General features: G+C 45.2%; 1 protein-coding gene across 26 annotated transcripts in view; it reads right to left on the reverse strand.

The window, feature by feature from the left end:
* Positions 1-22246, reverse strand: part of LOC131700481 (unconventional myosin-XVIIIa-like) — an 81653-nt gene that overhangs the window by 53552 nt on the left and 5855 nt on the right. For 3 of the 26 annotated variants that reach the window (XM_058997837.1, XM_058997838.1, XM_058997840.1), the window contains exons 1-2: positions 3682-3982; positions 100-1131 (exon numbers count right to left, since the gene is read on the reverse strand). The exons of 10 other annotated variants lie outside the window; for them this stretch is intronic. In XM_058997837.1, the coding sequence (XP_058853820.1) occupies positions 100-1113 (1014 nt within the window). In that variant the 5' untranslated portion in view covers positions 1114-1131; positions 3682-3982. Of the gene's footprint in view, positions 1-99; positions 1132-3681; positions 3983-6454; positions 6548-22246 lie in introns of those variants that run through there. 13 more of the 26 variants (XM_058997841.1, XM_058997842.1, XM_058997839.1 and 10 more) reach the window with 8 other exon arrangements.

The following is a 22246-nucleotide window of genomic DNA, read 5'->3' on the forward strand; positions in this document are numbered from 1 at the left end:
TTTAAAAGTGCATGCTTTTAGAATTGTTTGTGACTCCAAAGTGATTTTGATGCATGCGTGTGTGCTAGTCGCAGCTGCGGGGGCTCACGTAGTATATACCTCAGGCTTCGACGCAGCCAGCACAGCAGGGAAAGGGGATTGAGGATTAGAAGGACAAGGACGAGGGGAGGAGGGGGACAGCTTGTCCTCTGTCTTCGGAGGAGGAGGCGCCACCGACAACTCTTCTTTCTCTTTCTCAGCCGTGGGTTCAGCCTTCCTCTGAGGCTTCTCCTCCTCCTGGGGCTCAGCTGTCTGCTCCTGCTGCTGTGGCTCAGGGGAAGCCTCCTGCTCCCCCTGCCTCCTCTCCGGCCCTCGGAATCGAGCACGGTGCTCCTTCGTCTTGGCTCTGCTCATCAGGCTGGCTAGGCCGGCCGCCATGTCGTCCTTCGCAGGCTCCTTCTTGATGCCGTCATGCTTGAAAGAGAAGAGGGGAGTCCTCTCGGGTTTGGAAACGGGCTCCGCTGGTTTGGGCTTCTCCGTCGCGCTCGTCCTCTTATGCAGCTCTTTAACTGCTGCTGCTGACTCTTCCTCCGTGGGCACGACCCTTCTCACCACCTTCTTCACCACCCTGACCACCTTCTTTCTGCTCAAGCCCTGGTCTTCGGCGGACTCCTGCTGGCTCGAGAAGGAGGAGGGGGCTGTATCCGGGGTGTTGTGCGCCCCGTTAGACGTACTGAAGGAGTTGTTGTCTCCGTTCAGGACGGGCTGCGGACTCGTCTGGGCCGGTTCAGGGCTCTTGAAGCGCTCAGGAGTCTTTGGCGAGTCTGCGTTTCTGACGGGAAACCGGGACGGTTCTGGGCTTTTGATGGAGCCCCGGGATGGTGGCGCTGGTTCCGGGCTTTTGATGGAGCCCCGGGATGGTGGCGGTGGTTCTGGGCTTTTGATAGAGCCCCGGGATGGTGGCGGTGGTTCTGGGCTTTTGATGGAGCCCCGGGATGGTGGCGGTGGTTCTGGGCTTTTCAGCTGACGCTGCAAGGGCTGGGGTTTCGGACTTTGGACACGTTCCGGCTTGTTCATCGGTTCCGGGCTTTTTACTCGGAATGGGATTTTTGCCGACTGCGCCCTGTCACTCATGCTGCCGCTGCTGTCTGACTGGATTTATACAGATGAGAACGAAACCGACAGAAAACACAAAAGGAAAAAAGAAGAAGAGAAAAAGGAGAAACCAAGAAATGAACAAAGACAGAAAAGCAACAAACTGAAGAGTGAACGATAAAATAATAACTAAATAAATAAATAAATAAATAACCACATAAAATGAATAAAACAGTTCAACACAACGTGCACACACAGTGTTTGCAGGCTGCTGCAGTTCTGGTGGTTATGGTGCTGCTCTTCATTTTCGTTTTCATTTCCCTCTAAATCGTTTTTCAATACCGATCCCGAGAGGAGTAAATCTCCGTCTGATCCTGCCAGAGCAACCTGGGACTACATCCCTTTCCCTTGCAGTTCGTTTGAGCTCTGATGATGTTCAGCTCTCAGGAGGAGCCACCGTCGATACATATTGCAGAAAGACATGAAAACGAAAAGAAACAGCCAAGAGGTCCCCTGACACGAGGAAACTGCTGCCGACACACAGCCCTCGGGGGAGTATGAAAAACTACTGTACGGCTCTGCTGAAATCATTTCTACAAGTACAATTAGCAAACAAAAAGCTAGCGCTGCAGACCGATCCACACCATGCATTATTCAACACTGAGCTTCTCCCTGCGAGTGACGTGTAAGAACCTGCAGGAGCTGGACCGCACAGGCAGGTAAGGGCTCCTGCATGGCTGGCTGTAACCAATCCAACTGCCAACAAGCAAAGCCAATAGAAACTTGACATCAAGATCACAGATTTGTGTTTATTATTATTTTACATATAAAAGTCCTTTTGTAAATGAACGAGGGTCACCAGGTGGCGTTTCAATCACCTGTCAGTAGTAAACAGCACAGGGATTTGTCATGCTGTCTGGTTTGTTTTGTGTGTGTGTGTCTGTGTGCGTGTGCGTGTGCGTGTGGCACATCCTGAAGCTCGTCTATCTGCAAGAACAAATGGAAGTGTGACCAGCTGAGCTGTTACTTTTCAGAACAATTATAACGAAAACTACATTTTTCAGGGCGTATTGCAAACTTCCAGCTTGCTATTGCCAGCGTATTTTTGATACCAAAAGGCATCAAAGAAGAAACACTACAAATCCCTGGCACTGATCGCTAGCAGAGAATGTTTGATTTTAATAGCAGTTTCTGACTACTCACCCAGCAGCTGCTGTCTATGTATTTAAAAAAAAAAAAAAAAAAAAAAAAAAGGTGCAGTTCAGGCTTTCCAAACTGCGTGCTGCCCAGAATAACTCTGCCAGTGCGCAGGGAACTGAAAGAAAACGAACGATCTGCAAGCTGGCAAGGCCAACACACTGCAGTGCAGCACCGTTCTTCTTTCTCCTGGGGTGATGTAGCTGCCAAGGTTGTATATTACAGTTAATGTCCCACAGAAACGCTCAAGGAAACATGCATAACTCTTCTTAATGGTGCCCTGCTCCCAGTCTCTTCTGCTGAAATCAGTTCAGCTCTTATAAAAAGGCTCTGACGCATCCCAGCACACTGAGAACAACATGCACAGCAGTACTGTAGCGTAGCGATCACAGCGTTATCTATTACTTTAAAAAAGAAAGGCATGCTTCTTAGATTAGCTCCAGTGCATAGCACACGTGCTTCAGTATTATGGCAGCTCAAGTCCTAGCAGAACTTCAGCGATCAGGTTTCATTTGATTATTTCCTCCCAGGATTAGACCCCCCCCCCCCCCACCACAATAATAAATGAAATATACAGAACTCTTATTTAATTTTGACACACCTTCATCGTTTCCCATGGACACGGGTGCAGCACTCTCTCTATAAGCTAGTGCTTCCTCACGAGATCAGCACATCTAGGGCAGCTGCTGATAACTGCAAGGGCTCTGCTTACAGACTCTGCCGTAGTGTACTGTACTGTAGAATTAAAGACATACCGTCCCCTTTTCTTTTGCTGCATCAGTTAAAATGGTCATCCTTTTCCAAAGATCTTTCCGGCTAATCTCTTCCAGTGATAAAGGCAGGCAGGCAGGCAGGGGCACTGTCAGGTTAATGGTACGACAGGACCCCCCCCAACTTCTTATCCAAATGAGTTATTCTAGTCCAGGTTTTCGTTGCAGTCAGGTCTTTCTGTGTCGGCTAAATATAGTTTGCACTTGAAATCTTTACTGCTTTCCAGCACACACACACACTGCCACTCGACTGTGCTCTAATGACAGCCTCTGTGCTACTGGAATTCTGTGCAGACACTGGTTTTATTGCATGGTTTTTTTTGGTATATATAGTTTGCATTGAGGTTCTGCTGGAACGGCTCCTTTGGTGTAAGGGGTCAATTTTCTTTTCCCTCAGTATTCATTTCAATTATGTAAAATACCATTGTTTTGCATTAATGCTCTTTCCTTAGTCATGCGCAGTAGTTGCATGGTAACTAAACATTCCTGTGTGTGACTGCACCTGAAGCAGTACAAACCCTGTACACTCCCGCGGTAATTACAGCGTAACTTTTCAAATCTGTGATCTTGATGCTCAAACCTGACTTGGCTGCCTGCAGAGAGCTTGTTAGTATCTTTCGAGCGATCGCACTTCACTTACACCCTCCTGGTCTTTCTTATCCGGTTTGTCCTCTTCTTTAACCTGATGGTTCAACGTGATGCAAAAGAAAAATCAAACCCAGCAGGACAGCCTGCATGCAGTAATGGCGTGTCTCAAACACACAGAGGACCACACACAGACACTAACGAGGGCTCACAAGTCTGGGGGTCTGAGACGCTTGTGCACCAATTCACAGAATATACAGATACAAGTAGATTGATACACTAAGAACCAGGTATTGTAGACAGCTAAATGTCCGGGATTACAATAGAACACTTACTTGACATACATTATATATATACACATATATATGCACACACACACACACAAATGTCCCTTCCGACATGAAAACCAGTGCCCACTGTTTTACTGAGTTTTTTTTTTTCGTTGCAGCAGATGCACACCCACACCCACACCCACACTCTCATGCTAAAACAGAAGTGCTGTAAGACAGACTAAGGAAGGGGAAGATCACCTCGCAGGCTATTCGAGGTGCACGATCGCTGTGCAATCTCACAGAAGAGTTTCACTTTGACTCCTGGCTCGCTTTGCTATGACACGAATAGTCGTGTTTTCAGAGGTGCAAAGTGCAGCTCAGTGTCATCTTCAAAAGGTATTAGCACTGTATGCTACCAAATGTGTGACCGCTTATCGGTGCATTCTAGTAAACACAAGGGCGTTACTACCCCACTCTTTCCTGTTGTCTAAAAATATAGAACCAAAACACATGTTGTTTTACATACAGTACCATTTGAAACTCTGGTTATTACAAGGTACAAGAATTGCACTTAACATGGTGTGTGTTCAGTCCACTCACACCTTCAATGGCTGGTTTGGAAAAGTGGTGTTACGTGCCAACACAGGAAAGGCAAAAAACCCCTACAAAACCTTTACCAAACCAACAGGAGTGACGATGAAAATAAATGGACATATACTGGAAACACAGAGACAGCCTGTGGGATATAATACACAAGCACAATCCATGTACCTTGTTCAGCTGTTTCTGCTGTAATGAGTGGCTCTGTTGCAGAACGTCCCGTGTAAGAATCTAAAACTTTAGAACGCTGCTCCCAGTCTTTAAAAATAAACTTTACACCGAGCCTGCCTTGATATTGCTGGCAGGGATTTTCACAGACGAGTATATATAGAATATGTTGATGATGGGGAAAATATTCAAGCGATCAAAACAGACACCACAACCAAACAGTTTGTCTAAAGCTGATGGAACACGAAGCCACTCTGTGGCTTGGAACTTGGTTTCAGGAGAGACTTGGGGTATGATACAGCAAAGCTGCCTCAAACGAGGTGTCCCCGTGGTCTCCTGGAACCACGTTTCAGCCACTGTTCCTGAAAGTCCTATACCTCACTGCCAGTCATAATCAGTGATGGCTGAAATCATTATTTCCATAATCTGGGTTTTGTTACCCCACATCTTCAACTTCAGTAAAACAATGGAAAAAATATAAGTATTAAAAATAATATTAAACAAGACTTCCCTTTTTCTCCCAGAATGCAAAGCGTGATGAGAATGCCATGGTGCTGGTTCTGTGCTCATGGGCCGAGACGGGTTGGTTATGAGAGGAGGAGGAGAGAATGGAAAGAGGAGATTTCTATTTACGGCTGTTCGGTCAGCGTGAGGGGTGGTGATCTTCACTCTAGTGACCGATACAGGCTGGGCTCGTATGACTGGCCCAGGCTAGGACCATGCAGCGTGGTGTGGACTGGACACACGACAGGGCGGACAGCTCTACAGCACACAGAGAAAAGTGGAAAGCATAAGGTCACAGGGTCAGCTTAGGTCCTAATTAAAAAAAAACAAAATAATGAGAGAACGGGTCGGGTATTAAACTATCAAGAAAAGAGTTTTAACAAAAAAAAAAAAAAACGTGTTTATTTGACAAGTTTAAAGAAAATATATAACGAGAAAAAATAAAAAGTACAATTTAACAGCCAAAGAGAAGCAACTTTATATTTATAAAACAACATTTTTCCCATATGGTATTTCGCCCCCCCCCCCCCACCTCATTTCCCCCTCAACTACAGTCCAAGTGCCAATGAAGACTTTCTAAAACTGCTTCCAGTAAAACACATGCTGTCTGCAAACCAAGCTGCAGGGAAGTGCTTGTGTGAACTTGTTTGTAAGCAGGGTCATTGTGAATCTGTAGGTCAGGTGTGACAATAAGCCTCCTTGTGCAAAAACGCCTTTTGTTGCTTTCCATTTTGCCCACACAACAGCACAGGACTACACTTACAGCCTGAAGCTTTTGTTCCAATGCAAATAAAAAAATATATAGAAACACATTAATTTATTCTTATTTTAAAGGCCATTCCTTACAGATAATTAGCATTTATTTGTTGTCTTTTTAGGAAAATAAAAGGCGTGCATACAGTGCTTTGCACCAGAGCGAAAGCTCAGTAAATCCAGCACACATTGCACTGAACACTCAATTCCACGCAGACAGCACAGCCGCGGCTCACAATGATGTGATCACAAGAAGCACCACTGGGTTTGTGGATGAGCAGCACGACTAAACACTCGACAACAACACTGCATGAAGACAAGGGGTCCGGAACCACCCTCCAGCTGTCGGGAGCACGGATTCTGCAAACTAATGCCCCAACTTTGATCCAGTCGCACTGTGGACACCTTTTCATTTCTCAGATTGACCGTTTTTAGTTACATCTCCATTTCAGTGGAGGTTTTTCTTCATCAGCTGCGTGATTCAATAACGTCTCCATTTACTGCAATTCACTTCGCGCTCTGTTCACTTACTTGTCTGTTTGTATTGCGTCCGCTTCCTCTTTCTGTAGAGCCTGGCTGTACTGAGAGCTTCACAAGTGTGGCACAGCTAGAAAAGCGAGGACCGGCTGTGAAACCAAGCCACAGGGTATCAGCACAGAAACTATTTTATCATTATCAGTAAACCTTCAGAAACACGTTAGCAGGCTCGTCAAACACATCCATATCATGGCAGAGTGAGTGGATATAGGACAGCTTGCACTGCGTCTTGCCCGAGTTGTCTACATTGTTACCCAGTATCCAGACCGGGGCCGTCCCTGGCCGGGGAAGCCTGATTATAGTCCAGTTTGTGGTTTAACCCAGAGGATGTTGCTAAAATGTGCGCTAACCCCTTTAAACTGACACCACAGAGTAAACAAACCAGGACACAAAGACACCCTGTCACTCGAGGGGCTAATTCAATCATTCGTTTAACTGAAGGGACACTGCGAGTTTGTATCAGTACACAGCAATTCCAGTTACTCCAGGACGCGTAGGACCAAGTGACGAAGCGGTACTCCGGGCCGAAAATAATTCTCATTTCTGTGCTCCAAGCTGCCATGTATTCAAGTCCCCGCTAGGTAAAGATTTTAAAATGTGCCCTGTATTAAACCTGTTAGTCCGATTCTAACCTCGTCTCTTTAATAAAGATATTATCAACCACTCCAGACAAGAAAAAGATTTTCTTCAACAATCAGAAACTTACACAGAAAGTTTAACACTTTGTGTTTCAGCCAAGAGGAGTACAGCCTACCAATTCAACACTAAACAAAACTGCCTATTCCACACTGAGCCTAAGTATTTGAAAGTTATTTTACTGTAATTACACTCCAAGTCAAAAGATCCGATTTCTCTCTTTAAACAACGGGTATCTGCTGTATGCTTTCATGTGTTTAAATAAGCAAACTGAATTATAACTCAGCCTCCCAATACAAAAATACCATAGCTCTTCATTGACCATTTCTCCTGATGCTTTTACAGTAAACACATATACATACATACACAGATTTGACAAACCTTTAATTCAAAACAGTTTTCAATGCAACAAATCCCTCCGTTGGCCAAAATGGCTCATCGCTCGTTTCAGCACAGGACGTGCTTGCAACATATTCCGTTAGCAGCAGCAACACTAAAAATAGAGAGAGCAGCAACAGCTACGGCATGGCCTAACGAAGACAGCACACTTAACCTACAGATTTCAAAAACTAGACCCCTTACTGTACTGAAATCCCCACACGCACTTCCCATAAAACGCATGAAAACACTTAGCAAAAAGAAAAACTTAAAATCAATACCTGTTGCTGGTAACTTTCCCTCCTTACCACAGTGACACAGAGCCTATGAATGTGGAGCCACAAAAGAGTCCCGAAAATAAAGCGATGAAGTGACAGTTCTGGTGCAGGAGAAGAAGTGAGCTGAACTCCAGCCTCTGATGCAGGTTTGCGTCAGACTGTGAAACACGGTAATCTGACAGGCCAGCCAAGTGCTGTTATTCCTGACACTGCACTCAGAGATGGGGGGGGTAGGGGTGCAGCTGCTTAGACAGAGGCTAAAAATAAACCCCAAGAATTTAGTGAGGGCAGCCCCAAACCTGCACAGATCCTGCAGTTGCCGTTTCCCTTCAAATGCACGCTGTTTTATTGTGTTTCTCCTCCACTCACCCGACACTGGCAGTCTGTGGCAACAAGAAATAAGAGAGAGACACAAAGAGGCAGAGCTGGAAGGAGCAGAGTGAGGAAATGACGCCAGGGTCTGGCTCTTCTGAGCTCACTTCACACTTTAGCAGACTTTTCCCCTTTCTGAAGGAAATACGTTGCAGCCTCCAGCGCTGGTGGTGGTGAGTGATTCAGCCTTCTCTTCCTTTCTCCGATTCCTCTGTCCCCACTGTGTGTCTGTTACAAAGCAAGCACAGCCTTGCACGTTTCCATACCGTGTGAAGGGATTCTGTGTAACTCATCTTCAATACGGCACTGCATAGCAGATCAGCATGTGTGATGTACTTTATGAATTGCATTTTATTTGAGAAGAGCATAAACTACATCACAGTGCACTCAATTAACACAACACCGCACACAGGTATACGCAGCTCTTCAGCACACTTTAGCATTCATTTCCACAAAGGGAAATAATACTAGAAAACTATATTCAATGCTGTCTTTCTAGTGCACATTTCTAAATAGGTGAGGGATGCTTTGCAACAATGCATACTGTAACTATTGTTATAAGAATAGTCAAGACAATAGAGATCTTCAGGAAAATATACTGGATGCAGTTACTACTGTACCCAAATGCATGTCCCCAAAAACAAAATGCATTGTACTGCACACAAAAAAAAGGGCAGCTTCAGTTTACTGCAGAAACTGGGCTGTATATTTTTGTTACTGTCCCCAAATGAGTATATTTAAAAAGTCAAGTACACTTGAAGTAAGAATACATGAGCTGCTGGCCAAGGCAAGCAGAGGCAGGTTTGCTACATTACCAGCTGGACAGATAAACACGGCAGTCTGCTCCTGTGTGATGTGGTTTCCCATGGTGCAGTGTGCGTCTGTGTGCAAGGGCCAAGTCAGGATAGCACCAGCAGATCACATGACTCCTTACAGCACACAGCCACTCATTCCAAAAGGACAACAGCAGCCCTTTTCTGACTTTGACAGAGAGGAGGCAGCTGGAGTGGAGTGCAACAGAGGGACGAGGAAATAATACCTCCAAATACAGCATGTGAACTAACTACTCAAAACAGCGCTTCTGGAAACAGATTGGGAAACACACACACACACACACACACACACACACACACACAGTGTGTCTCTAGTGCTTTTGTGAACTGTATCCTGGGCCTCTTCACACAGAGTTATCTTCAGAGTTAAGTGATAGGATTTATGAAGAACACAGGGTGTGGGGAGGGAGGGGGTCGCAGTGTTAGACTACGCAGTGTTAGACTATTTACTAGGAAGAAAAACCCATATACAGTCAAGCTGCGGATGAGGCCCGTTCTAAACTGGCTTGTGATTGTGTTAGGAAGGCTGTTTGAGTGAAAAGTTAAAACCAAAAGGATTTGTGGGGTGAACTGACAAGGAGCTGACTTGTCAGTCTGTAGTGGAAACATGCTAAAAACAAAGGGTACCAATGGGTTTGGTGATCTTCTGTTAGTGTAGGGGCACCGTTCTGCTGTCCCCGAGACATTAAACTGAAGATCCAATGACTCTGAGGTCCTGGCTAAACCCTAACCACTATCCCTGTACTGTAAATAGGGCTCTGATACAGCTATTAAAACATGATGCTGCCTCTCTGTGGAACGACCCTGCATAAACAATCACCTCAGCCTGCAATACCACAAGTGGCCACTAGAGGGAAAGCATTGCTGCATTTCAGATGGGCCTTCCCTGCAAGAAGTACTTCTAGTGCAGTAACCCAAATGTACCACTAAAGGGTGACATTGGTCTAAAAATGTTTTTAAACTGTTAAAAAAAATAATAATAATGATGATAACCCTTAATTAATCTGTATTTCACAGCTGGCAAATGTATGGATATTGTGAGCATCCAAATATATATAAAGTCCTAATTTGCACACACCCTACAGGAGTGGATAGACCCGATGATCTGGCTTTGTAAACAAGGCAGTGATGTAGGCATTGCCACACCCAGGTGACTGATTGGCTTCCTCCTCCCAGTTTAACATGAACATCCTGCACAGTACAGCGCAGGCCGGTCCTCAGGTGTGCTTGACTGGGAGGCCCCACCTGACAAGCTGTCAGAGCAGGACCCACGCCCTTTCAGAGGTCTGGATGAGATCAGACATTTCAAACTCTGCTCAGACAACAGCACTGGAGGGCAAACATGGGAGCAAGTACAGAACAGACCAGTCTTGCACGTGAAATAGTTCACTTGGGGTGGGGTGGGGGGGTCCACTCGGACAGCAAGGACCCGATGGGCCCCCCAAGCGCTTTTCTAGCTGATGGATGTTCTGATGCTCTTACGTTCACCCATCTTAAAAAGCTCCACACCGCAGAGCGTGCTTGCACTGGCGTTGCTGGAATTAAAACAGAGGACTAATTCCCCACGGCTTGCAGTTTTTATCAGGAAGTGCTTCGGAGTTCAATACTGTGGCTGTGTTTGTTAAGTAACAAAACACTGTGAACAGAGGCATGGAGAGTCCTCTGGTGCTGCGGAGCGCTAGAGCAGGTTTCTGCCGGATTCAGGGCAGGCGTGCACAGGTTACAGCGAGCTAGACAGAACCACCTTCCACTTGCATCAAGGAAGTGAACCAAGCATGCGACTACCAAGAAAGCTTTGCACAGCACAGGTTTGAAAAGCAGAAAAAATAACATTGGGTTGAAGCAGCTATTACCTAGTTTGTTGTGTAACTGGGTGTAACTGGGCACAGACTGTAAATGTTGAGTAGATTTTACTGCACACATTCATAGCTGCGTGCAGTTACATATACAGATTACAGATGTTTTAAACACAAACACTAAACTTCTAGTTTGACAAGCTGAAAAATGAACACAGCACATAAAACAGCCCCTAGCATGCAAACCTTGAGCCATGTCTGCTAACACAGGATATTGCATACTCCACCTAAACCCCAGAGTGCAGAGCACACAGGTCAGGACACAGAGCGCTCCCTAGAATCCAGCCTGGACCGTGTCTTCATTTCTCAGCCCTGCCTCTTTCTCACTCGCACACATTTCATTCTGTTCAATCACCCCTCTATTCTTCATTAGCGAAGACCTCAGTGAGCAGAGCCCCGTGTATCTCAACCCTTCTGAAAACGAGTTCCACAAGCCTGGCCTCAGCATGATGCCTTCAACACATTAATCTCCAGAACCAAGCCCTGTCTTCAATCTCCAGAGCCCCAGGGACCTCGCTATCTGAGCTCCAGCGGGTTACACCAGCGTGAAGAACTGCAAACAGGCAGCTTCTCACTCGCTGGGAACGGACATTCCCCGAGGGCAAGGGGTCATTTACAACTGTGACCTATCTGGGACGTTTACAACTGTGACCTGTCTGGGACATTTACAACTGTGACCTGTCAACAAGAACTCTTTTCAGGAGGAATAAATGCCAATTAAGTTAGCCTCTAAAACTGCTCTGTACTGTACAGTAACATGAAAAGAATGATATCGACACGTCGCCCAGACCAACTTGCATGGACAAGTATAGCTCTGTGTGATCATTGCCATGAACTCACTGCAGGAGTCATTTCATTGCTATTGTGGGTTTGTCAGGATGAAATGTGGTAGAGTCAGCTTTGCAAACAGATACGTCCTAATGTCAATCTGAACACTGCGACACAGCAGAGACCACAGGTTAACAGTCACACACCCAATTCCTCAAAGTGTTGTGGAGAGAGAGAATGAGAGAGAGGGAGAGGGAGAGGGGGAGAGGAAAGGAGAGAGAGAGAGAGAGAGAGAGAGAGAGAGAGGGGGAGAGGGAAGGAGAGAGAGAGGGAGTGGGAAGGAGAGAGAGCGAGAGAGAGAGGGAGAGGGAAGGAGAGAGAGAGTGTTTAATAAAAAAAAAAACATTTAAAAAGCCAACAAATGAAGCAAAGCGAGAGAGTTTCATATGAAAAGTGAGCAATGTGTAATAGGATCCCGAGTCACAAGACATTCACCCTGGGCATCCAAATTCATCCAACCTCTAGCTCAGGAGCTGTGCTTGATCCTATGCAGTACACTGAACTACAAGAGCGTTCTCTTTCAACCCGTTATGATGCACAAAATGGGATTGACCCCTTTAGTGCTGGAAATATACTCAGTATAAATTAGTGAGCATAACCCCTAGGATGTATGTGTGTATATAACAAACAGACAGGCTGTCAGCTACATAGCCATCACTGCACTCAGGTACTGTGGAGTTTGCCACTGTAACCTTACAGCCCAAGAGTGGAGCCCCAAGTGTTGAAACCAGCAGGGTTCACTTTCACTGTACATCTGCTTACACTGACCTGACAAAACAAATTAAACACAACGCAGGCTGCGCTGATCACCAGCAAACAAGCAAGCCAGTGAGGCAGCCTCACGTTCACATTGATAAATATTACCAAGTCTCAAGCATAATGATAGGTCTGCATGCCAAATACTGAGATTGCTGTTTTCCCTGCCCTACTTGACCAACTACGCAAGCTCGTGATAAGAGACTGAGAGACAGCGTTGCACATTCGGTGTTGTGTATTAAGAATCTGGACATTCCCAACACATTTTTGCATGCCTGGTTAAGGCCAGGAATAACATGCATTAGGTGCAATTTTTCATCAATGCTATAACTACTGTATGTGTACATTACAGCTGGGCTGCTGTTTACTGTACATGATAACATTAAAAGACCAGTTATTCCAGGCTTTCAGCCTACCTGCACTAGTCAGTGCTAATCTGAGTCTTCATCTTCCCCCTTGAACATTGCTTAGATTGATTGACCCCCTACTGCTCACTCCTCTATATATAGGCCTGTCGGGCTTAACCCTTTACGCTCCGAGGTTTTACCTGGCCTGTCAGTAGCACATCAGCAGAGAAGCATTTCTTCTTGACAGGCTCCTTCTGAAATGCATTTTGCTCAAAGCACAAGAATGGAAGGTTATCTGATTTGTAGAACTCTCTCGTGTCATGTGAGATTGCATCCTCCAGTCACGTCAACATGCAACTGTTTTTTTTTTCAGTGAATGATGAAAGATAAAAACATCAACATTATCCCAGGGCTAACCTAACAGGCTAAACAGAAACTACTGAAAGCACCAGCATGGCTCACATCCGTGCATCAGTCCAGTGCAGCGCCCTCTCACTCTGTGCAATAACATCTTTCTGCTGTGACAGGAAATGCAGTGATTGAAATAACTCTAATCTGGTCATTTCAACCATTTTCTCATTACTGTAGTACTGAAACACTCATTTAGCTCCAGTCCTGAATATCTGACGGTTTGAGAGAAAAAACAGTAAAACAGATTGCTCCTGTAAATTTGTACTAAATCTTAAAGTTAATTAAACCAGGAAAAAATGAAGGCACACTACTGTACACAGTGCCTGGATGTACTGTACTTGTAACAATTGCCTTTTGTGTAGAAAAACAAGACAAAAGAAGGACTTTCAGAGTGCCGTCACACAGAAGTGGATTATAATTTATATTCAGTGTTACTGAGAAGTACCGCAAACCTACAGGGCCACAAAAGCCCTGAAAAGAAACCAAGCATTCTAGCAGTTTACCTCCTGCATCACCCTACCTCTCCCTCTGCCTCACTCAACCCTACCTAAACCAGGTCCTTACCAGTGGCAACTGATTGCACATGGCCAGGGATTTTAATGCTGATCGCAGAGGGATGCAGTCATGTCTCAGTAGCGGAGCGGTTTTTCAATATCCTAATCCTTAGTCAGAGCAGCATCCTTTCTGGCAAGGACTCACTGTCCACCCACGCTCTGTACTGGCAGTGCAGTGCAGGTAGCAACCTGCACCTTAAAACACGCAGCCAATCAAAATCAATGAGGAAATCCTTTAAAGGTGAATGACGCACCAATGCACAGGTCTGCTTCCACACCAGCAAGTTTAGAAACTGCTTAAGAAATACGTTCCATCAAATGCAAGTGAATCTGATATACTCAGGGATGGAAATAAGACTCCTATTGCATAGCAGTTTCACCCATTCTAGGTTTTACTACGAGCTTGCTTAGTTACAGAAACAAGCTCATGTGTGTTGTCTTAGACTCACAGTGCAACCAGGAATGGATCAAACTGCTATGCAACAGGAGTCTTATTTCCATCCCTGTATACTGCAGCAGCTCAGACAGCACTGGATTCAGAGTTTATTAAAATAAGTTTGCCACATTGATTCTCAAAGTGAACTTCATTTTTTTTTAAATAATATTAAGGTAGGGAACCAAACCTATACTTTAATTTCTGTGCAGCAGCAGCAGCAGCAGCACTGAGAAGGGAATGTGCTGTACTGAATGCAAAGCCAACTGCTCCTTACATTCCAACATTCCTGCAAAAAAAAAAAGAATCTTACAACATTCCAAGCTTTTTTTTTTTTTTTTGGTGTAACCTCAGAGCGACACTGTTGGTAAAGCAAATTCTTTCCTCCTCCCTTATGGCCTCCCCGCTTGTAAACAGTTTCCAGTTCATTAGAAAATCCACACACTTCTACTCCATGTCTCTTCTACCTTTCACAGAGGAAAAAACACATACAGCCACGGCTGAGAGGCTTTCCAAGCTGCACAGAACGGATCGTCTGTTGCCTGGCTGTGGACTGGCAGCCGCCTCGCAAGCAGCTGGTTGTTGAGGGGTTAATGTAGAAGCAGTTCTGCACAAGCCAGGGCTCTCATATTACACAACTTTATACAACATGCAGTCTAGGGCTTTGCTTGGCATTTTTCAACTGGTCAGCTCTTTCCAGCAGTTTCAACACAGAGAGAGCGAGAGCGAGAGCAAGAGAGAGAGAGAGAGAGAGAGAGAGAGAGAGAGAGAGAGAGAGAGAGAGAGAGAGAGAGAGAGAGAGAGAGAGAGAGAGAGAGAGAGAGAGAGAGAGAGAGAGAGAGAGAGAGAGAGAGAGAGAGAGAGAGAGAGAGAGGAGAGAGAGAGAGAGAGAGAGAGAGAGAGAGAGAGGCCCCTCATACTCCCAGACTTCAAATCAAGGTGCACGTTCACCACAGCAGGTACAGTGAAGCAGATTATCAGTTTACCCAGCTTTAATCAAACAGCAGGTTAGGAGTCTATAAACTTCAAGGCAGCACCATGGGTTGTGGGCCACATTTGTTCTAGTCCTGTAGTCCAGGGATGGAAGCAAGACTCACATTGCATTGCAGCTTGAGCCACTCCAGGTTTTACTAGGAGCTGAAACGGAGAAGTAGAGACTTGAGCTTAAACCAGGGCTTGTATCTCAGAGAAGCAAATTAAGATCCCAGTAAAACCTGGAATGGATCATACTGCTATGAAATGAGAGTGACTGGGCTTCATGAAAACCTCTAGCTCATTTTAGCAAAACAGCAGACAGACCTCCACTGTGATGCTGTTAGCGAGCCGCAGCGTATGGTGCAAGACGTACTTTTGAAATAACTGATAAAGACACTTGAAGCGAATCCTTGGGGCAGGCTAAAGAAAATAAACAGCCAGAGCGCAGAGTTAATGGCTTCTGCAGCAAGGCTTGGAGACGTACTGGGGGGTGGTGGGGGGGGGGGGGCATTCCCTGCTAAGTGTTTAAACACTGGGCTTCATTTCCTGTTTTTATTATTAGGCTCACAGCCAAAGCACATCTATAAAAAGAAACAAAAACATGACTCTGAAGCAGAGAGGCCAACTATCTCCCTGCACATCTGCATCATCATCATCATCATCACGTACAGACACTGCTCATGGGGAACCTATTGGAGATGCTTCAGTTGAATTCCGTTGTGATATAAAACGGGGGGGCGATTTTAATGAACTAAAAGGTGTCAGGCAGCATAAATACTGCGGAAGCACATCATTAAAATAGCAGCCTGCATACTTTCACTAAAGGGCTGCACGCCGGGTTCGAGGTGTTTGATAAACTGGTCCTTTATTCATTACTGTTACAATGATATCCCGCACTGCAGTTCCAGTTTCAACGGGCATCAGTACAGATGATAACTCACCAGCTCATACACTTTCATTCTCTTCTTACCCGCAGCTGTTTCTCTTTAAAAACACAAGAAAATAAACGACCGCGCTTTTGTTATGCTGTTCCGAGGAGAGGATTGGAACCTCTTTAGAAGAGTCCCACCCAAAGCTGCAGTCCATGGTTTTAATATTTGCTATGGATGTGAAACATATACCTGTACTAGCACACACAGGCAGGACACAACTGTTGGATCGAATACACTGGCCCCAGCACTGTGCACAGGCTTTGGGTCACCACGGCACTGATTGAACATGGTAGCTAGTAATGGCAGTGCTGTCTCCATTGCCCACGTGTGGATAACTATCACACGTGTGACAAAACACAATGGAATTTCATCATGTCTTGTGTAGGAGGCGCTGTGGCGGGTGGGGTGGGGAGTTTAAATGGATGTGGGCTGCCAACCTCCATTCAAGAAGAATGAACTCCCCTCTGTCAAATATACAGCACTTCCTCGAAACAAACAACGTGAGCAAAATAATGCAAACCACCTGTATGTAACGGAGCGAGGCCGGCCCCCTTTTGAATCAAGAGGAATTTAAAGAATCCTGGGAAAAAATGGCTGGAAAACTCGGTCCACATCCTTCCTGTTCATCTGAGCAAGCAAACTTTTTTTTTTTTTTTTTTAATTACTTTTTTTCTCCGTCACTAATTGTTGCATAATGCCAGTTTAGTGGAATGCTCCAGACTAAAACCAGTGAATAAAAACAGCGTGGCACAGTGTGATGATCTCGTCTCAAGTCAGCTGGGGACACCTAAATAAAGACTAGAAATAAAGATTAAACTCAAACCCCAAATTAAACTGCCTCACCCTTTTAACACTGACTGTACATCGCTTCATTGCAACACCCAATATCAAGCTTTTCAACACCCAATGAGTTGCTTGCCTTAAAGGCACTACAAAGCAGATCGCCATGACAGATTGATAGCTTTTACAGTAAGCAACAAAAAACAATGTAGGGATAAGACGGCAGTTGTGTGGGGTTTTGTGACGTGCTGCTGAAACACAATTACAGGCTAGCTTGCTTGTGCAACTAAGTCTCGTCAGTGTGCGTGTCAGGTTTTGAAAGTGCCGTGTACTAATGAGCACCTTGCAGGGTAATCACCTGGTAAGAATGCTCCCAGCACAGCGGACTGCGAGGATGTGCTAAGAGATCCTGGTTTAACTCACACTTCACTTAATATGTGAAATGCAAGATGAGCTGCCCTGATTGACAGAGACTATTTATACATCCAAGAGAAATTACGAGGAGAAAAGAGAAAAAGATCAGACGGACCGTACAAGACTGTAATGTTGAGGAAACCTTGTACTCAAGTGACCCAGATTTCATTTGAAAAAACTGAATTAAAAAAAAAAAAATACAATATTGGAACATAAAATGGGCTGCTGGGCTCGGGTTTCTTCCAGGGAAAAGGAAAGAAAAGAACGCTGAAGACGAAGGCAAAGTTAAAATGGGCAAAAGATTCATTATTTCTGAATAGTGTTTCCACAACGAGGCATGGCTTCCATCAGACATCGTGCTGGATTTCATTCAGGGGCGATGCTCAACATATCACTTAGCTGGAGGTCTCTGAAACGTCAGCCTCAGTTACGCTCCCTTCACAAGATTTTTGCCACCCAGTGAAAGCGGGCACCGTCTGGGACGCCCGCACTGCCAGCTGGACCCACTCCAAGGTGGCAGGAAGTCTATTTGCTGGCAGCTGCTTGACCGCACTCCATTTCAAAACACAAACTTGAAAGGAGTCAAACATTTCTTGACAGATTTATTGCTTATGGAGGAAAAAGCCATAATCTCGAAAGAGGTCTTAAAAGTTTCCATCCAAACCCGCAGCACTGTGTTCTTGTTTCATTGAAAAGCAGCTGCCGGGTTCTCCGTGCCAGCCTCCAGACCAGCAGCTGCGGGTCGTCAAACCCGCTTTGTAGCGTTTGCTGCGCTCATGTACAACAGCACTGGACAGGCCACTGTAGCTAGATCTACTTTCAAAAGCTGTGTTTTTGGTCAAACGACTCAGTTTGCAAACATAATTTATTGGGCTATTAATGGTCACGTTTATTTTGGCCTATATCCTAATACTACATAACATCATGGTATTAACCAGCTTATTCCCAAGAGCTCTGTGTAAATCCCTGAGCGTCTCTATTTCCACACTAGTGAAATTCAAGTGAATTGGATGGAAAGGGATGATCCAGTGTCTACAGGATATGTGTACAGTAACTACATAGGTCAGGGGAGGTGAGGAGAGAGGCGTCAAGGGGGTTGGTATACTGGATAATCAAAGGGGTTAGTATACTGGATAATCAAAGGAGTTGGTATCCTGGATAATCAAAGGGGGTTGGTATACTGGATAATCAAAGGGGGTTGGTATACTGGATAATCAAAGGGGGTTGGTATACTGGATAATCAAAGGGGTTGGTATCCTGGATAATCAAAGGGGTTGGTATACTGGATAATCAAAGGGGGTTGGTATCCTGGATAATCAAAGGGGTTGGTATACTGGATAATCAAAGGGGGTTGGTATACTGGATAATCAAAGGGGTTGGTATACCCTTCCCGTTCTCCCCGAACAGCTATTTCTGTCTTTCTTAAACTGGTTTTCACTTGAAAGAAGTCTGTGGACATATCAAAGCTGTGATCCGCTGCAGGCCTCCGAGCTGTGAGAGACCCTGCCAGCTGTACGTCGACTTGCATAGATGTGTTTATCTAACAGGCCGCTTGAAAAACAATACCACTTCACTCGAGGGTCACTCCTACTGCAGCGACGCAAAGTCTGGGAAGTGTTTCCTGATGATGATGATGATGATGATGATGATGATGATGATGATGATGCACGTGCCACATGTGATAGAGAAGAAGGGTCCAGGGCCGGAGGTGTGTGCCTGCAGAAGAAGAGCTTTGCAGCTTGCACCCCACTCCCCAAACAGACATCATGTCTAAAGGAGGTAATTAATAAAAATAAGCCTATTATAATTTTAAAGAATGAATCAAAGGGCTTCCTACCAAAAATGTTTCATTGATTAGAGTAAAAAAAAATTATAAACAAGAAAGAAAGAAAGAAAGAAAGAAAGAAAGAAAGAAAGAAAAGAAAGAAAGAAAGGATAGATAGTCAGGCTTGCCACGTTAGTGAGGAAGGAATGTTTACAAAAGGAAAAGTTTCTCACAGTTTGCCAAGCGGAGTCCAGCTGTGTGTGTGTGTGTTTTTGTTTTGCTGCGATTCTGTGTTTATGTAATTCTCGTCTTTTACTTGAGCCCTGGGTTTAACACATTGTAATCCATGCCCACGTTAATCACTGCAAGCCCTCCCTGAGCACATCCCCTGCTATACGAGCGGCCCCGGCTCCAGCCGCTACGCACCTTCGCATGTGTGAATAAAGATTCAACCTCTGAATGTCTCTCACATGAATAAGGCACTGACCCAGCAGCTCAATGACAGCACAATAGATGCAGTCAGCTTTACCAGCTGCAGCGATCTCAACTGATACAATCACTCTTACGATCGGAGTGGAAAACAGAAGAGGCTCGTCAATGAGGTTTTTATACCAGTGCTGAATTACCTCACAAGCAAGCAAATTATTAAGACAAAGAATATGGCAAAAGGCAAAACCAAAAACACATTGAAACTGAATATTTATTTTTAGGATACCTGTAAAGCTTCTGCTTGCATTCACAATCACACAGTACCGTACAGAACATAAAAAACCTCGTGTCCGAGTCCAAACCAGATACGGCATGCAAATACAATGCAGTCAAAGCACAAAGCATGTTGATAAAGACTGGCTGTTGGCTGCACAGTGTGCTGCACATGCAAATTCGAGTCAAACCTTCCTTTCACGCACACAAAGGCAAAAGTGAAAATGTTTTTTGCATGCTTTTAATCTCTGAAAAATCTTTGCTTACACCTATTACACGGCCAGGTAACTGTCCAAGGCCTTACATATAAACACAGTCAATCACATGACACTTCAATTCCCTCGTGAAATACACTCTGGTCAGTTCCTATTTTTGCAGATTCACTCACTCTCTCACACACACACACACACACACACACACATTGCTGCTCTTTGAGAACAGACTTGCTGTTTAAAATGAAGGGGTTGTTCAGATAGCACTCAGTTTAGCCCTAGGAAGTAAATCTTTTTTAAAGATATTTGGCCAATGCAGCAGCAGGGTCATGACCCTTGATTTTTTAACACCTCATCAGCTGACGTCACCCTCTTGGCACACGGGGGCGTTGCCACTACAAGCATGCAGGCGCACAGGAGGAATACTCACCAACACCAGGCAGGATCTCACGCTGTGTGAAGCAGAGAGAGCCCTGGGGCATCCGGCCCAGGTGTGTTCAATACAAACAGAGCAGCTAGGAGCTTTACTGTGGTCTGCTGTCTTAAGATACTGCTGCTGTTAACTCAACATAATGATTACACTACTGCACGATTGCAGCATGTGTAAAGGAGTCTATGGCAATGGGTTTCCATAGTCTCTAAGGACGGATCTGAAGGTACTGTTCAGGTGCTGTAGCTGGGGTAGCTGGGGTATATTGCGGCTTAAAAAAAACACATGCGCACAGAAATAAAACACTGAACGAATCAATCTTTTCATCTCACCAAATCTTCTGAGCATTTGACGTGGCTGAATGACTCCACATGGTGGGGGGTGTAACAATGCCAGCTGGCTCGCTCACACATGTACAGAACTACTGTACACAATGATCCAGATTTTCGACTTCTGAGAAACGCAGCCATTCTGATTCACCCGGCTACTCGTAACCTAGCACAGCCACCTGCAACTGAGTCTGCAGGGAGGCGAGTCTCATTCGCACTGGTCTACTGCCACACCCGTTCCACAGAGTTACTATCGTTACACAGAAGGTGCCATGCCTGCTATTCACACTCCTAGCTGGCGTGCAAAGGGTGCCTCAGCAGCAGGACAGAGATGAGTGCTCTTGCAAACTCACAGCTAGCAGTGTCGTGCAGGATTTCTGTTACGCAAATCTTTGAAATCTGATTCCCTGTACAAATTCTTTCCACTTCATTTACGGATTATAAAGTGAAGAGAGAACAGGCTTTTCTGTACTGTATCGCTTTCAGAGGGGTCAAAGGGCAGTAGGCTACACAGTGAATAGTATAACGGTGACACTGGAATGTAGGAGTCAGGTACAGTACTGACCCTTGGCAATGGCAGCATTCATCTTGTTTCGCTGCTAAAGATGCCATCCTTTGCAAACTAGCGTTGTTGAGGAATAGAAATCGCCAAAAACACCACATCCACTGTCACTTCTCATAACCACTTCAGCATCAGAAACCCAGTGTCAGGAGCTTACCGATTCTAAATAAAAAAACACAATAACTTCCTCCTGGGTTTCATTCTGAAGGCTGGCTGCGATTCAGACCTGCATTAAAACAGTCAGAGGCAGCAGCTGTTGCCAGTGCCAGGAGAGCGGAGGTTTTCAGATTCTCTCAGGATCAAAGCGTCTCTTCCTTTATGGAAACAGTAGCTGCTACCTGGCCCATTACTCTGCCTGCGCTCAAATCCTGCTAAAAGGAACTCGACACCCCGTATAAAGAAAACATAAAATGAAAAAGGAAGAAGAACAAAGCAAAGATCTGGATGGCAGATGTGCGATTATACCTTCTGCTGACAATCTGATTATACCTTCCACCGAGGATCCTCTTACTGCACTGCACTGCACTGCACTGCACTGCCACCATGTGTTTTTTTTTTTTTTGTCTGGGAATAGCGTCAATGTGTTTCAATGTTACTTCACAAAGAAACTGGAATTGGAATTGGAGATTGATTTTAAAAAGGAACTGGAATTGAAAAACAGGAACTGACCACAGCCTTGGTCAGCGCGTCCCAAATGTCCGTCCCGTGTCTCAGTCTGTGAAACGGGTGCCTGCTACATAAGAGGTGTACAGCACATGTTAAAAAGCAAGACCTACAGCACCTTGATCAGGTCCCCGGACGTCATCACAGAATCCCTGCGGGTGTCTCACCCTGGTGCATAATAAATAGTTTTTTTGTTTTTTTTTTTTAAGCCGACAAGGTGAAACTCTGATTGCTTCCTGAGTGCAGCCGCCCGGTCGGTGTGCAGGTTCATGAAAGAGCCGGTTTAATCTCGGCCGCACACTTCCCAGAACAATGATAAAAAAAGGAACCGATTTGCTTC

Source organism: Acipenser ruthenus, chromosome 24 (assembly GCF_902713425.1).
Source record: "Acipenser ruthenus chromosome 24, fAciRut3.2 maternal haplotype, whole genome shotgun sequence".
Classification (NCBI taxonomy): domain Eukaryota; kingdom Metazoa; phylum Chordata; class Actinopteri; order Acipenseriformes; family Acipenseridae; genus Acipenser; species Acipenser ruthenus.